Source organism: Pholis gunnellus (genome assembly GCF_910591455.1).
Source record: "Pholis gunnellus genome assembly, chromosome: 15".
Classification (NCBI taxonomy): Eukaryota; Metazoa; Chordata; class Actinopteri; order Perciformes; family Pholidae; genus Pholis; species Pholis gunnellus.
The window spans coordinates 652,723-666,577 of record NC_136542.1 but is presented as its reverse complement, the minus strand read 5'-3'; the positions used below and the strand labels follow the sequence as shown (position 1 = coordinate 666,577).

Genomic DNA, 13,855 nt, shown 5'->3' with positions numbered 1-13,855 from the left:
CTCAAAGAAAAGAGGTAATAAATACAGAAAAAGGACAGAATCAGCATTTAACATCCAAATGACAGCGAAGGTTTCAGTTACACAGAGACAGGAAATCAGATTTATAAATGTTTTATATCTTTTCTTAAAGTATGATGCCTGTTTCCCAAAAGCAAAGAAACATACAAACCATAAGAAATCAACGTGTTTGTCAAATGTACATCTGGATGATTACAATGTAAACAAGGATGGAGCTTAAAGATTAGAACAAAGAAAGAAAGATTTTTGATTTGTGTTTCATGATAAAAATCTGAAAACTATCAAAAAATAAAATGCGAATACAATGAGATGATTTCAGAATTGTTGGCCTATTTTTGTTTATTTTGCAGAATCTTTTCATCTTGTTTATAACAGATTAGTTTAAGCTTTCTGTTCAATAATAATAATAATCTTGTCTTTACGAGATCATTATCGTAAATACAAGATAAAGATCTCATAATCCCAAAATAATAGAAGATACAGATCTAATAATAAAAACATACAAATCTCATCAAGAGAAATATATTTCACAATCACAACATCTTTATTTTGTAATTACTAGATACGGTTCTCAAAAAACTATATTTTATTATTGATTATGAGATTCTTAAAATTCATAATTACAGTATCCAGAATCACATTTCTTTCTCTTCAATTTGCAGTTCATTAGAGGATCCAGCAGGTTTTTATTTTATAGTTAGAATCTGTTTTATGTAAATTAGATTCTCCAGCTTTAAAGTAATTAGTGATGATTATGGTTCTTTTTAAAGTTATCTGGGTTAAAATTAACCAAATCAATTCAGTAATGGTTTTAAAATACAAATACAGAAGATATAAATTTGAATATTTTCACTAGTTTCTTTGTTGTACTTCAATTTACTAAATTACATCTGATAACAGAATCAAACACTCTGTTCAGTGAAAAGTGAATGATTTTGGTTTCTATCGTTTCTATTGTTGATGATGATGATCTCCTTTATTAAATATGTGTATTTGGTATATATGCGTCTCTCTATGTATTTTATATACATGTGTATGTATCAGTACTAGTTGGTATATGTATACAGTATATATACAGTGTGTATGTGTGAACGTATTTATATCTTTGTGGGGACCTGATCTTCTGCCTGCAAAGTGAGGACATTTTGAAAACAACATTTTATTTAGTTTTTTCTTCTTAAAATGGCTTTTTAAGGGTTAAGACTTAAGACTGTTTTAGAATTAGTGTCTCTGCAACTTATGTCGAATATAGAAGTACAAATGTGTACTTGTATTCTTTGTGAGGACATATTTCTCTACCCTCAAAGTGGGTCATCAAAGATATTTTCTCTTGTCCTCTCATTGTTAGGCTGTTTTGAGGGTTCAGACTTTTAGGTTTGAGTTACGTTTGTCATCACTAGTATAGACGTGCAAACGTGTGTGTGTGTGTGTTCTTAGTTGTTCTCTGTGAAGTCTCGGCAGACGCCTCGGACCAGCAGAGGGACCAACTCGGCGAGGCCGGTGAACTCCCGGGTGAAGAAGGTGTGGCTTTCCTTCGGCTCTGATGACATCGATTTGAGATCGTCCAGGGGTGCCCAGGCCACGCCCACCGAGTAGATGGTGATGCCTGGTGATTGGTGGATGGGTGAAACAGGACATTTGTCTAAGAAGTGAGCACAAGCTGCTGCTGTCTTTCCTTTATTTCAACACGCACCTTGTCTCTGTGCAGCCATCGCTGGAAGCCTGACGTCGTCATATGATTGGCCGTCTGTCACCACGATGAGGAAGTTACGTCCTGGTCCCGTCCGCCTGGTGAAGAAAAACAAACAAATCTAATTCAGGTGTTTGTGTTTTTTTCTCCTTCGGACACGATGAATCCTGCTGAAAGAAACTTCAACAATCAGAACACCACTTCAGGATTTGGTCACATTTCTCTGCAGGTAGTTTCCAGCACTTCAGAGTTCATTTTTAAATCTCAATTTTCTCTTTTTCTCTGTGAAAATGTTCGATTCAAATGTTTTTATGCAGGCAAACATTTTGTCATTTAGTCAGAAACTTTCAGGGGTTTTGAGGTGACTAACATGGTAGGAAAACAAACATATATTTCTGTTTTAAAATCTGTTCCTAAAGCCTCACTTACTCTTTGGGTAACTGGTCACCTGTGATATGCATCAACATTTTTACATTGCTGCATTTAATGTTTCACAATGTGTCTCCTATCATTCTGTATTTTCTTATTATCCAAAAACCCATGTGCACATCCAAACCAACAACTCGTTAGTCCGTCTCTCAACACTGTCTGACTTCCTGTCTGTGGCTCTCAGCTCCAAACCCATTGGTTCCTACTGAAGATATAAATCTTTAAAAACTCAAATAGATAGTTTCATTTTGTATTAAAAGGGCTCAGTAATTTCCTAAAACAGCTGCTCACTGTAGTTTTTATCAAACAAACGGGAGGAACTAGTGGATTTGTTGGGGACTATTTTCAGCGGCGGATGAATCCACATTTAGTATGTTTAATTCATATTTAGTTTGTGTTTAAAGAAATGCTAATTATCACCAGCCTTCAACTTAATGGGCCAGTTTGTAGGATTGTGTCCCATCTAGTGGTGAGGATGCAGACTGCAACCAACTGAAACTTCTCCCGTGTGCCAAGCGAGTAGGAGAATGATTTTCTAATATTTAATACTCCTAATATTATATTCCATTTCTGCCAATAGAGCACCCTTAATGCGACACACTGGCCCTTTAAATGATTAAAACCTGGTTGGGTGTGTTGTAATGTACTCAGGTGTGTTGTTACCTGAACAGGTTCTGGGTGGTGTAGCTGATGGCGGCTCCAGTGGCCGTTCCTCCGCTCATGTAGGGGATCCTCCTCAGGGCGTTGATGGAGTCCTCTTTGTTGGAGTGGTCAAACATGCCGAACTCCAGCCTCTGATCGTAGGTGAACTGCACCGCACCTGGACATCCAACACACAGTCAGCAGGCCAATTGGCTCGTCAATGAATCAATAAATCAGATCATTTTCATATTGTGAAGCTGACCGATGCGAGCTCCCACGTCCGAGACGTCAAAGCTTCTGGTGATTCCCGCCAGGAAGTCCAGGACCAGCTGGAAGTTTCCCTCCCCGACGCTGGAAGAACCGTCGATGAGGAACCCGATGTTCACAGAGTTGTAGCAGGTTTTACCTTAAAAAACACACATCAACATTTCCTCAGCTTAGCACTAACTTTATATAGCACCATGAACTGTGCAGGAACCATAACATGTGGTAATATAACATATTAATATAATATATAATAATATAACATGTACTATGACTTGTGGGACTTGTTGCAGGTCCAGTCTGTCAGGATATCTGCTGTGGAAATTAAATCCTCCTCAGAAATAGAATGCTTTCTGTGACCTCCTGACCTTTTCTCTAGCTCCGCCCACTACAACCACATTTCAATTGTGCTGCATTCATGTGGTGTCGGAATAATCGGAAAAAGTAGTTAATGACCGGGAAAATTCATGTGAAGGCCCCCTCAAGTCAGAAGAACTTGGATAAAGAGTTGACGTCATTTTACGCAGAAACATGGCGGACAAAGTAAACGTTGGGCTGATGGTAAGAAACCTTTTCCAAATTAAACAAAACAAGATACAAAGTGTTAATAACAGAGCTTTGTTACCCCTGTTTCCCATCGTAATGCTAAGCTAACAACAACTGTCTTAGAACACTATTAAAATCCAACTCTGCATGAAGCAAATGTTGAATTTCTCCTATTTCTTTGGTCTTGGTTGAGATCGGTGTTCTGCTGTCGTGTCTGTGTCCGAACACAAAGGCTGAAGTGAACCGTGTCGTGGTGCTGAGTTGTAGTTGTGTCTCACTGCAGAGCAGGCTGTCCAGAGAGCAGAGCTTCTGAGCGAGAGGTTTGACGTGTTTGGTGGTGCTGAACCAGCTGGAGATGGAATAACTGAAGAAACCGTTATCTTTACACACCGCCTGCAGGAAGAAGAGAACCACCAAAACGTTTCAGACTCTACACGTCTTTTATGTGGTAAAAAGTCTCTTTACCAACAGATGTTTAGTTTAGTAGACGGAGACTTCACAATAGAAACAGAAGGTTTGTCTATTTAGCTCTATTATACCATCTGAACTAATCACAGTTTAAACCTCTTCAATCAATATTTTCTGATCAATAATCAAACTGATTCAACAGTAATATGTCATGTGACCCTGTGAGGAAGTCTGAATCATTTCACATGTGAATAAAACATTTAGTGTCTGAATTAAACTCCGTTTTAGAAAACGGTCGTGTACATTACATACGTATGTTTAATAAATGACAGAAGATGTGAATAAAACGGGCACCTTCTTCATGAAGTCCTTGTCTCGCACCATGGCGAGCTCCTCGGGCGCCGGTTTGGCCACAGACACCAGGAAGACGTTGATGCCGGACTCTCTGGCCAACATGGCCGCCTGCTCCAGGTCGTCAGACGGCCAGCCGTCGATCAGCACCATCATAACCCGAGGGTGACCTCGCCTCCCCCCGTTCTCCTGGGTGAAGGTCTCCACCGCGTGCATGATGGCTTTACCTGCAACGAGATGAGAAACCAGTTAAAGAGACGCTTTAATGCAGGTTTAACACCATTACAGCCACCGAGGGGCTGCCAATGTTGATGTTAATAATTTAGTTTTCATATTTGCTGATAACCAAACATGCTCTTTCCAGATCCCAACAATGTTCTTCTTTTGTTTGAAGTTTAAAAAACAAAGAAATATATTTATAAAAAGTTATGCAGGAATTGGGCAGAACCATCAGTTTAAAAGAGAAAACACTATAAATCAAGTTAATACGATCACAGCAGGGATGCATGCATGTGTGTGTGTGTGTGTGTGTGTGTGTGTGTGTGTGTGTGTGTGAGAGTTCTCTTATATGCCTGTGTGAGGACTACAACTTTAGACCAGGAAAGTAAGGACATTTTGTCTTTACTTCTTCAAAGGTTAGTGACTCATCAATGCTTTATGTTATGTGTGTGTGTGTGTGTGTGTGTGTGTGTGTGTGTGTTACCTGTGTTGGTGTCTCCTCCCAGGTAGGCCAGCTCCTTGATGGCAAACAGCAGCTCTTTAGGTTGAGTGTAGTTGGTCAGTAAGAACTCAGTCCTGGGAGAATCACTGCAAACGCAATCCAGGTGAAAGACACGCCAGTTGAAAATGGTGTCTCAAGTAATAGAATAAAAGTATTATGAGCAACATATACTTCAAGTAAAAGTCCTGTGAGAACCACGAATCCCTAAACAGCCATTTTCAGCTTTGTGACGATGCATTTCCAGCTGATCCAAGAGGCTTTTGGAAGTTTATTAAGCTGAAGAAGTAGAAGGAATTGCTTTTGACGTTTTATAACCATAGCATGAAAGCAGCAAGGAATTAGCAAGCTAGCTAGCTAAGTAGCTAGCCCCTAAATGAGTAAAATGTAACAACTTTATGCTTCATCCATAACACACTCTAAAGCACAATTTATGTTTAAGTAAACTTTAAAGCAGATAATCAAAAACTTTGGGAATTTATTTTCTTGAGCATTTTCTGGAAATTTTCTTTAATACTCTATTTTGGATTCTGAATGTGTTAATTATTTACACCTTTACCTGTGTGTGTGTGTGTGTGTGTGTGTGTGTGTGTGTGTGTGTGTGTGTGTGTGTGTGTGTGTGTGTGTGTGTGTGTGTGTCTCACCTGGCCTGGATCAGTCCTATATGCGGCCCTGTTGATCCGACTCTCAACATGGCCGCCAATTTGGTGACAAAGTTCTTCTGGAGGTTGAACCTCCGCTGCCCGATGTTGTTACTGCTGTCGATCACCATGGCGATATCCATCTGACAGTCTGCACACACACACACACACACACAGACACACACACACGTTAAAACAATCTTAGTTCATGTTCAATCTTTTAAGTTCAAAATATCAAATACACCGAGCACACAGTTTACCTTTATTTCCACCTGTCAGAGCTTTCTTCACCGACGGCTTCTTCAGTGGTTTCTTTGCTGCAAAACACACACACACACACACACACACACACACACACACACACACACACACACACACACACACTGGTCAGCTAGGGTAACACAGTATGTCTGGTGGAAACATCACACTCCTGTTGTGTCTGGAAGCTTCAGGAAAGAAGAATAAAAAGTAGTAGAAGAAGAAGAAGAAGAAGAGTCCTGATAACAACAGGAAAAATGTTTTTTACTTCTGTGTCATTACTGTAAAACAAAGCTGGAATTCAAATAACAGCATTCTTCAATAATCACCAGCATCAACAGATTTATTTTGTAATCCGATCACCATTCTGCATATTTCTTTTGAGCGTCCACCGTTTTGTAGACGCTCAGTAATGTAACGTTGGTTCTTCTTGGTTCTGGAACAGCTTTTACGTTAGTTGATTCAGGAAATTAGTTGATTTGTTGCACAGCTCTTTAAATAACAAACGTTTTAATAGTAAGTAGTAATAATATGTATCATTACCTGGTAGTGCTGCTGCAGGCAGAGATGTGGTACTGGTCTCACTGGTCAACTCCAGTGGGACGTTAACAGGCTCTGGTCACACACACACACACACACACACAGGTTTGGCTTATTAGTTTTGTACATTAAAGTATATTTAATGAACAAACATCAATCAAATCTGGTAGATTTCCTTCATTTCAGTGGATCAGTTCCCAGTTTAACCTTTGGACAAAGATGTTAATGATGATGGAGTATTATGAATATATTTGTATAGTACACGGTATTGAGAGGAAATAAACATTTAAAGCTGCATTAAGCGGCTTGTTCTTCCACTAGGGGGCGGTGGAACTCCACAACAAGCTGTAACCCCTTTATAACGACTCTACTTACATGTATTAACTCCATCTACTGGTTGAAAGCTACTCAACAAGTGAGTAAGTGGACCTTGAGTTGTTGGTCAAACTGCTGATTATGAGGTCAAGGACGAAGTTCTGATTTCAACTTTTAAACCAACGTCGTCAAAAAGTCCTTAAAGTGCTGAAGTTTGAACAACGAAGAAAACTCCATCAGCCGATGAAGACGGTGAGGTACTGTAGAAAGCTCCAGAACAAGCTCGGACCTTGAGTTGAGATTGTTTTGTGAAAGACATAAAAGCAGCAGAGGACACTAAAAAATGTCCAATGTGACTTAATGTGACCAATATCCCCAAAGAGGATTAAACTTCACAGGACAATAAACTAATCGATCGATTGGAAGAACAAAACGGGCTCCGACCTACTGGTGAGGCTGAAGGAGGCGCTCCAGCGGGACAGGGCCTGTGATTGGATGCCGTGTGCGTAGGAGCTCATGTAGTTGTGTCGTCCCTGCAGCTTGTGAACCCTGACGGGGCCGCCGGACCGACCCAGAACCCCCCTGAAGAGCCGAGACACGGTCAGAACATCAAACGTTTAAACTGTTCATCGGCTGATCAACACAAACTTTACTCTGCTTCTGATTCTACGTTTGAACATACAAGTGCAATAGTTAAAGAATACAAAGTATCAAAACTTACAATCAAATATGATAAACAAGCTAATTAAGAGTGTGTTAAAACAAGTGTTATAGATTTAATTAAACAACGGACTTGTTATTAATATTTCTTATGTTATTCATATTTAATATAACAGACTTGTTATATATAACTCTCACGTCTGTCCAATAAAACGTAAAGTCAAAGCCAGCAGCAGGTTAGCATAGCTTAGCATAAACACTGGAAATAGCCCGACTGTCCCAGAGAAGTGGACTCGAGTCGACTCGTGTCTCTGTTTTCATGACTTGAAAGAAAATAAACGACTTGTGACATGATGACTTTAAATATTCAACTTAAAATATAAAAAATGGAATGAAAGTCGCTGTCGTGATTGGATGACGACGCTGTCTGTCCAGCTCCTCCCGGTGCTACCCGACGGTTTATTAAATCAGATCAAATCATCTGAAATCAGTTGTTTTTGTTAAAACGTGACGGGGAGAGAATATCTGTTCAACTGAAAAGAATTTAGGAATATTTACGCTTTTAAAAAGTGAATTCTTTTTTCGTTTAATTATATTTATTTCACTGAATATCAATAATTTGAATACAAATTCAATTCATGGTCATACTTTTTGTAAAAAAATGTTTTCTTTTTCCTAAATGCCGGAGGCTGCAGGTACGACTAAATAAACCACATTTTGTATCTCGTTTGTTTACATCACAGATCTCAGCTGTTATTATTTTTTACATTCATGACATTTTTGTGCTTTGGCCAACATGACACATGGAAGCCTGAACAGACCATAATGAGTTGTAATATGTAAATAAGATGATAAAAGAAAGGAAAGTAGAATAATAACAGTGTCTCCGGCCGGACCCCGGATCTCAGAACAGGAAGCATCGTTCGATACGTTTAAGAGATTCAGACTTCAGAGGGAAGTGTGTGAAGCTAAAGCAGAGAGGAAGAAGAGATGTGAGGCGGTGGAGGAAGGAGCTTCCCCCCCGTGGCCCTCAGCAGAGGAAGGAGGAGGTCGTTCAGGGTTGAGAGCTTAATCCTTCAGCGCTGCACATTCCTTCGTGGTGTTGGTGTTTAGTTGAGGTTCAGCAGACAGCAGGACTCCTTATTATGTCACATCTGCAGCTGCTGTCGGTCGCAGAGTCTTTGATCCACGTGTAACGATCCGGCTACGCTAATCTCCTGCTAACCTGCCTGACTTCCACCAATCAGCACAGAGATCTGCTTTAGTGTGACGAGAGAAAGCAAAAATAAAAGGGTCTGAAAACAATCGACCCACCTGTGGACGGCAGCTCCGCAGACGGAGGAGACGGAGGCGTAGATCCCCGTCCCGAACACCGCCACCCTCCACTGGGTGCAGTCTGGAGGACACAAGACCTCCACGCCGTCCTCCACCAGGTCGGCTCCACGGGTCCCACAGGTCACCGGGTACGGCACTGATCAATAACACACAGCGGCATCAGAGGGACTCCAGTGAACACATCTGTACCGTTTGTCTTTAACATTTGTTGTACTTTCTTTGTGATTTTTCTATATTTCAGGTTTTTCTATATCTAAGTAAAATGGATCCTCATATCCTCAAAGATACATTAATTATAGACAAAACCATATATGTGACAATATTATAATAAAAACAACAACAAAGTCATTTCCAGCAGCGTCTTTATGGAAAGTATAACCAAGGCTTGAAACTCGTTAGCCAGCAAACAGCAACAGGCTAACGTTAGCGGCTAGCCCTCAGAAACAGAAAGCCAAATTATTCAGAATCATAAATCGTCTCTTTGACTTTGGATAAAAGGAGCTTTTCATCCGTTTCATCTGTTAGAGAGAAACAGAGCTTCAGACATTTTGTATGATTCAGGCTCAAAATAAACTTCTGAGGATCAACAAGGAGTCACGCAGAGAAGTTTAAAGTTACCGCTTCGTGTTTCTGAGAGCCAACAGAAACAATTCATCCAAGTGAAGAAGAAGAAGAAGAAGAAGAAGGAGAAGACGAAGACTTAAATTACATTCAATTACTTAGTTAGGTTCAGGAAGAAGGAAGGAAAGAAAACAGGAAACATTCAGGACTGACCGCTGGATTCTGATCCAGACGTTGAGGAGATCAAGAAGAAAAGGCCTGCAGATAAAAAGAAAGATCACATGAACCCGTCATCAAATACACAAGAAAGAGCAAATAAAACAGAAGAAGAAGAAGAAGAAGAGCGGCTCACCTGTCAGAGGCAGCAGCACAGACAGCTGAGACATTTCTGCACCTGAAACTGTCATCAATCATCAATGATTAACGTGATTACAAGTTTATTTATCTGTCTGTACACATGATGACGCTCACACTAAACTATACACATGAAACAGGGTTAGACATTCATGTCTTCACCAGCAAACTATCACAACACCAGACAACCAAAATGAGATCACACCAGTGTTGGGCCTTCTGTGTCCTGCTGCAGGTGAATTACCTCCTAATAACCTCATGATGAGCATCAATCCAGCAAACCTGCAGCGGATCCACGCATTCCACCACACAAGAGCACGAGCCATTCAAACACTATTCATACAAACCACACGATAGACAAATGAACAGCAGGAACGTTACTCTGTAAAAACACTAATGCAGTTTGTGACGTACCGAAACTTAAAGAGTTTAATCCCAGTACATCGTTTCACTTCCAGAAGTCCTTCTGGATTCATGGAGCAGTGATGACAGTCGAGCCTCAGTTGTATTACGTCGGGCTGCGGTTGTGGAGATGTTTCATAGCTCCAAACCAGCCATAAAATGTGCAACACTTCTCCGACGCTGTCAGCAAGAAACACCGTTCATACAAATCCTCTTCCTGCTGAGTCAGCGCTGCAGCTGTGGTTCACTGACCATTTCTCACGATGTCCAGCTTTTCCTGAAATGTCTTTCTTGAGGAAGATGTTGTCAGTAACTCCGCCACTAAATCCGTTTCTCCTCCTTATTCAGCCGTTGAGTGTTGAAAAAACAAAGCTAGGTAAAAAAAATAATAAACTACACCAAGCAAACCCCTAAACATGTTATAACTTCTTCATATCTTTCAATTTGAACACTTACTCCTCCAACTAAGCTCTGCTGGCAAGTTAAGTTTCATTTCACAATAGTCCCGTGCTCGCCCACTGACCAATCACAGCACACGCTGCACCTCACTGCAGAGCTGCTGCTCACTGCACACTGAGCTGTGTGTTAATGCTGACGTAGCTGTAGGCCAGCTAGCAGCTCTGACACGTCAAAGAATACGCCCAACATGTCAAACTAAAGATCTGATTGGTTGAACACTATGACGATCAACAACATCGTCCCCATTCACTTAACCTGCACATGGATTCACTGGTGAGTCTGCAGGCCTGGGGCCTCTCTTCTACCTAGAGACACAGAGGTGAACTCTGATTGGATCAAAGCTCTACTTAAAACAAGCTGCACTGAAGCAGAGCAGCTGAGGAGCACAGTAGCTGTGCAATGAGAACATAAGATAATGAGACAAATATTTTTATAAATTATGATACATGTAGTGTATTTAAGAAACATTATTAACAACACGGCCCAACACTGGTTCACACTGTACACAAGAGACGGGAGTAAAGAACAGCAAACCAGTCAGCAAAGCAGGTAAGTGATGGTAAACCAGTTAGTAAATGGTAAAAGGTCATTCATAGTAAAGAGTACAGTGACTGACTGTTAAACCATGAAACAATAAGTTAACAAGTCAACACACAAGATACAGATGAATTATAAACAAAACCAGTCGGCCAGACAGCAAACCACTCTAGTTACACATGACCAGGCTGAGGGAGGAACGGCGCTACGTAGTTAGAATACAACATCATTAACTCGCTTGATGTTAAATAAAAGATGTAATCAGATTACCAATATTTTAAGCAAACAATTTGGAGATTATTAGCAAGATTACAATTTCTAAATTTGTTTTAAAAGCTGCTAAATACAAGATACAAGGAGCATTTATATAGCCTCTCAACATGGTGACTGTTGAGCCGGCGCCAAGCAGCTAACAGTGCTAACGGTGCTAACAGTGCTAACAGTGTTTACCTGAGAGGGAACAGAAGGATGCGTAGACATTACTTCACTATATCTTTACACAGATGATCGTTGTTTGATGAGATATTAATGATCTGAAGTCAGATTTAAGATATATAAACGAACACTTTACCAACTCTCCCATTTGTACGTAACGCAGGAAACAGGAAGAACATCACAGAACATCACCAGAGAACCGCTTCCAGCAAACATAATCCAGAACTAACCACATGTAATTTAATATCAAAGTGTTCAGATGCAGGAAAACGTGTGAAATGATTCAGGTCCTCTGATGACGAGAACGCTTCCACAGCTGGAAGAACTTCAGCCGTCACGTTGTTCATCTTCTCTGATTTACTTACAAAATACTTTTCTCTTGTTTTCATAGATTTGGTTTTGAGGTAATCAAGAGTAACGGAGAGTTTCCTGTGATGTGATGCTGACGGTTTAGATTAGTTAACAGGTAATTAGTAATATTATGGGATTACATTTCTAAAGTTATCCTCCCAACCCTGTAAGTAAACCAGTAAACAGCTAAACCAGATCAGTCGACTCAGTTAACTAGTCAGCCATAAACCAGTCAGTGAAGGCCAGTCAACTAGTTAAGAATGAAAACAACAGTTAACTCAGTTAATGAACAGTCAGTTCACTAGTTCATTACATGATGTGTGGTTACACTGAGATATCAGCCAGTAAACAGAATACACTGAGAATGAACTGTGAAACTGGTCAGCAGCAAACCAGTAACCCAGTAACCCAGTAACCCAGTAACCATTCAGGCAACAGGTAAACCAGTTAGTTAGTTAATGGTAAACCAGGTAAACGTCAGCTAGTAAAGACTAGTCAAGCCAACAGTTAAGCAGTCAGCCAGAAAAAAAACGGTCAATCAATTAGTAAACCAGTGAGATCACCAGTTAACAATCTTTAAACCAGTCATTCATTCATTCGTTCATTCGTTCATTCAGTCAGTAAAGAATCAGTGAACTCGTCTTACTGTTTCTTCAGCCGTTTCTCAGGATTCAGAGTTTATTCCCTGGAAGCAGCAGACGGTCAGCTGGTGATGGTGAGCTGGTGTCGATCGCCCAGAGAGAGAGAGAGGCAGCCCTTTAAATAAGCTCTCTCACTCACACACACACACACACACACACACACACACCTTACAGTTGTGACATCACAGGGGGAGGTGGGAGGGGCTTCACTGACAGGTCGACCTGAGAGAGAGAAACAGAAAAATGAAAAACGTTCCACAGTTCATCAACGATTCAACAGCTGAGTGATGTTTACACATTATGATGATTATTCATTTAAAAAGCTGTGAACCAAACCTCACTTTACAGTGTTGAGTTGTTTCCCCATGTTTCTCCAGATGTAGTGCCTTTAATAGAAACGGGTTCCTGAACCTATCGCAGGTAAAACGTACGAACCGATCGAGAGACGAGTCCTTCAGTCCAGATGTTACAGATAAAAAGGGTTCATGACTTTACAAATGTTCTTGAAATGTTTGGATGAAACAAAACGAGCTTTATCTCACAAACTAAATGCTAAATTCACAAACGTTTGAGTTCCTAGTGAGCTGGAGTTCTTCTGTTGCCTTAGGACCAACGCTGGTGATCTTCATGGAAAGAATCTCTCAGCGTCGGCGAGGCACGAGGGAGTTTCCAACAAACAATAAAGTCTGGATTAAAGTCTGGCTCTTGGCAGATGATGTGATCTTGTCCCAACAAAACACTCTGAGGATCAGCGAGGAACTCATCCTTTCATTGGTGAAACCGTTTCACTTCCTCCCACACAAACATTCTGCAGGTTTAACATTCATAACAACCCAACAAAATCAGGTTTTGTAATTTTCTCTGCAGATCTTTCTGAAGATGAATCTGGTGTTTTGAGTGAAACGGGAATGTTTCTGACTTTATTCCCGACAAAAATGCTCAAATGAGTTGAAGCCTTGAAAGCCTGAGCGTTACGTCCGCTCTGCACCAAAGAAAAGCTGATATTATATATCTTATATATATATATTATATACTCGTGGTGTTGGCCTCGTTCTGTCACCTCTGAAGCTCTCCTCACTGTGGACGGCCGGCTCAGGTCACGTTCCCCGTGTGGAGGTCCAGGATCACCAGACAGCAGCGGTCAGGAATCCGGCTTTGGCCGGCTCCCAGCCGGCCGCCGGTAAAATGAGAAGGGAGGACAAGGAAATGTCTGGAGGAGGAATGTTTCTGCAGAGAGGGACACAGAGATGAAGAGATATGAAGAACAATGAGAACAATGAAACATCTCTGTGGGCAGCTT

The 13,855-nt window shown here is 40.7% G+C and overlaps 1 protein-coding gene across 1 annotated transcript; it reads right to left on the bottom strand.

Annotated features, from left to right (window-relative positions):
• Nucleotides 1-67: 67 nt before the first annotated feature.
• On the bottom strand, nucleotides 68-12,622 carry coch (coagulation factor C homolog, cochlin (Limulus polyphemus)). The gene is made up of 15 exons (XM_079174069.1): nucleotides 12,561-12,622; nucleotides 9,729-9,776; nucleotides 9,590-9,634; nucleotides 8,795-8,951; nucleotides 7,269-7,402; nucleotides 6,509-6,580; nucleotides 5,968-6,024; nucleotides 5,711-5,858; nucleotides 5,052-5,155; nucleotides 4,352-4,575; nucleotides 3,868-3,982; nucleotides 3,042-3,185; nucleotides 2,801-2,957; nucleotides 1,712-1,806; nucleotides 68-1,624 (listed from the first exon to the last, which is right to left on the bottom strand). Exons 2-15 carry the CDS (start codon nucleotides 9,760-9,762, stop codon nucleotides 1,452-1,454), a joined length of 1,659 nt encoding a protein of 552 aa, XP_079030195.1. The 5' UTR covers nucleotides 9,763-9,776; nucleotides 12,561-12,622; the 3' UTR covers nucleotides 68-1,451.
• Between the last annotated feature and the right edge of the window lie 1,233 nt (nucleotides 12,623-13,855).

Coding starts and splice junctions, on each gene's coding strand:
- coch (XM_079174069.1), bottom strand. CDS start 9,762: ATGTCTCAGCTGTCTGTGCTGCTGCCTCTGACAG. Junction 6,581..7,268: donor CGCCTCCTTCAGCCTCACCA/GTAGGTCGGAGC, acceptor GTGTGTGACCAG/AGCCTGTTAACGTCCCACTG. Junction 5,156..5,710: donor ATAGGACTGATCCAGGCCAG/GTGAGACACACA, acceptor TTGCGTTTGCAG/TGATTCTCCCAGGACTGAGT.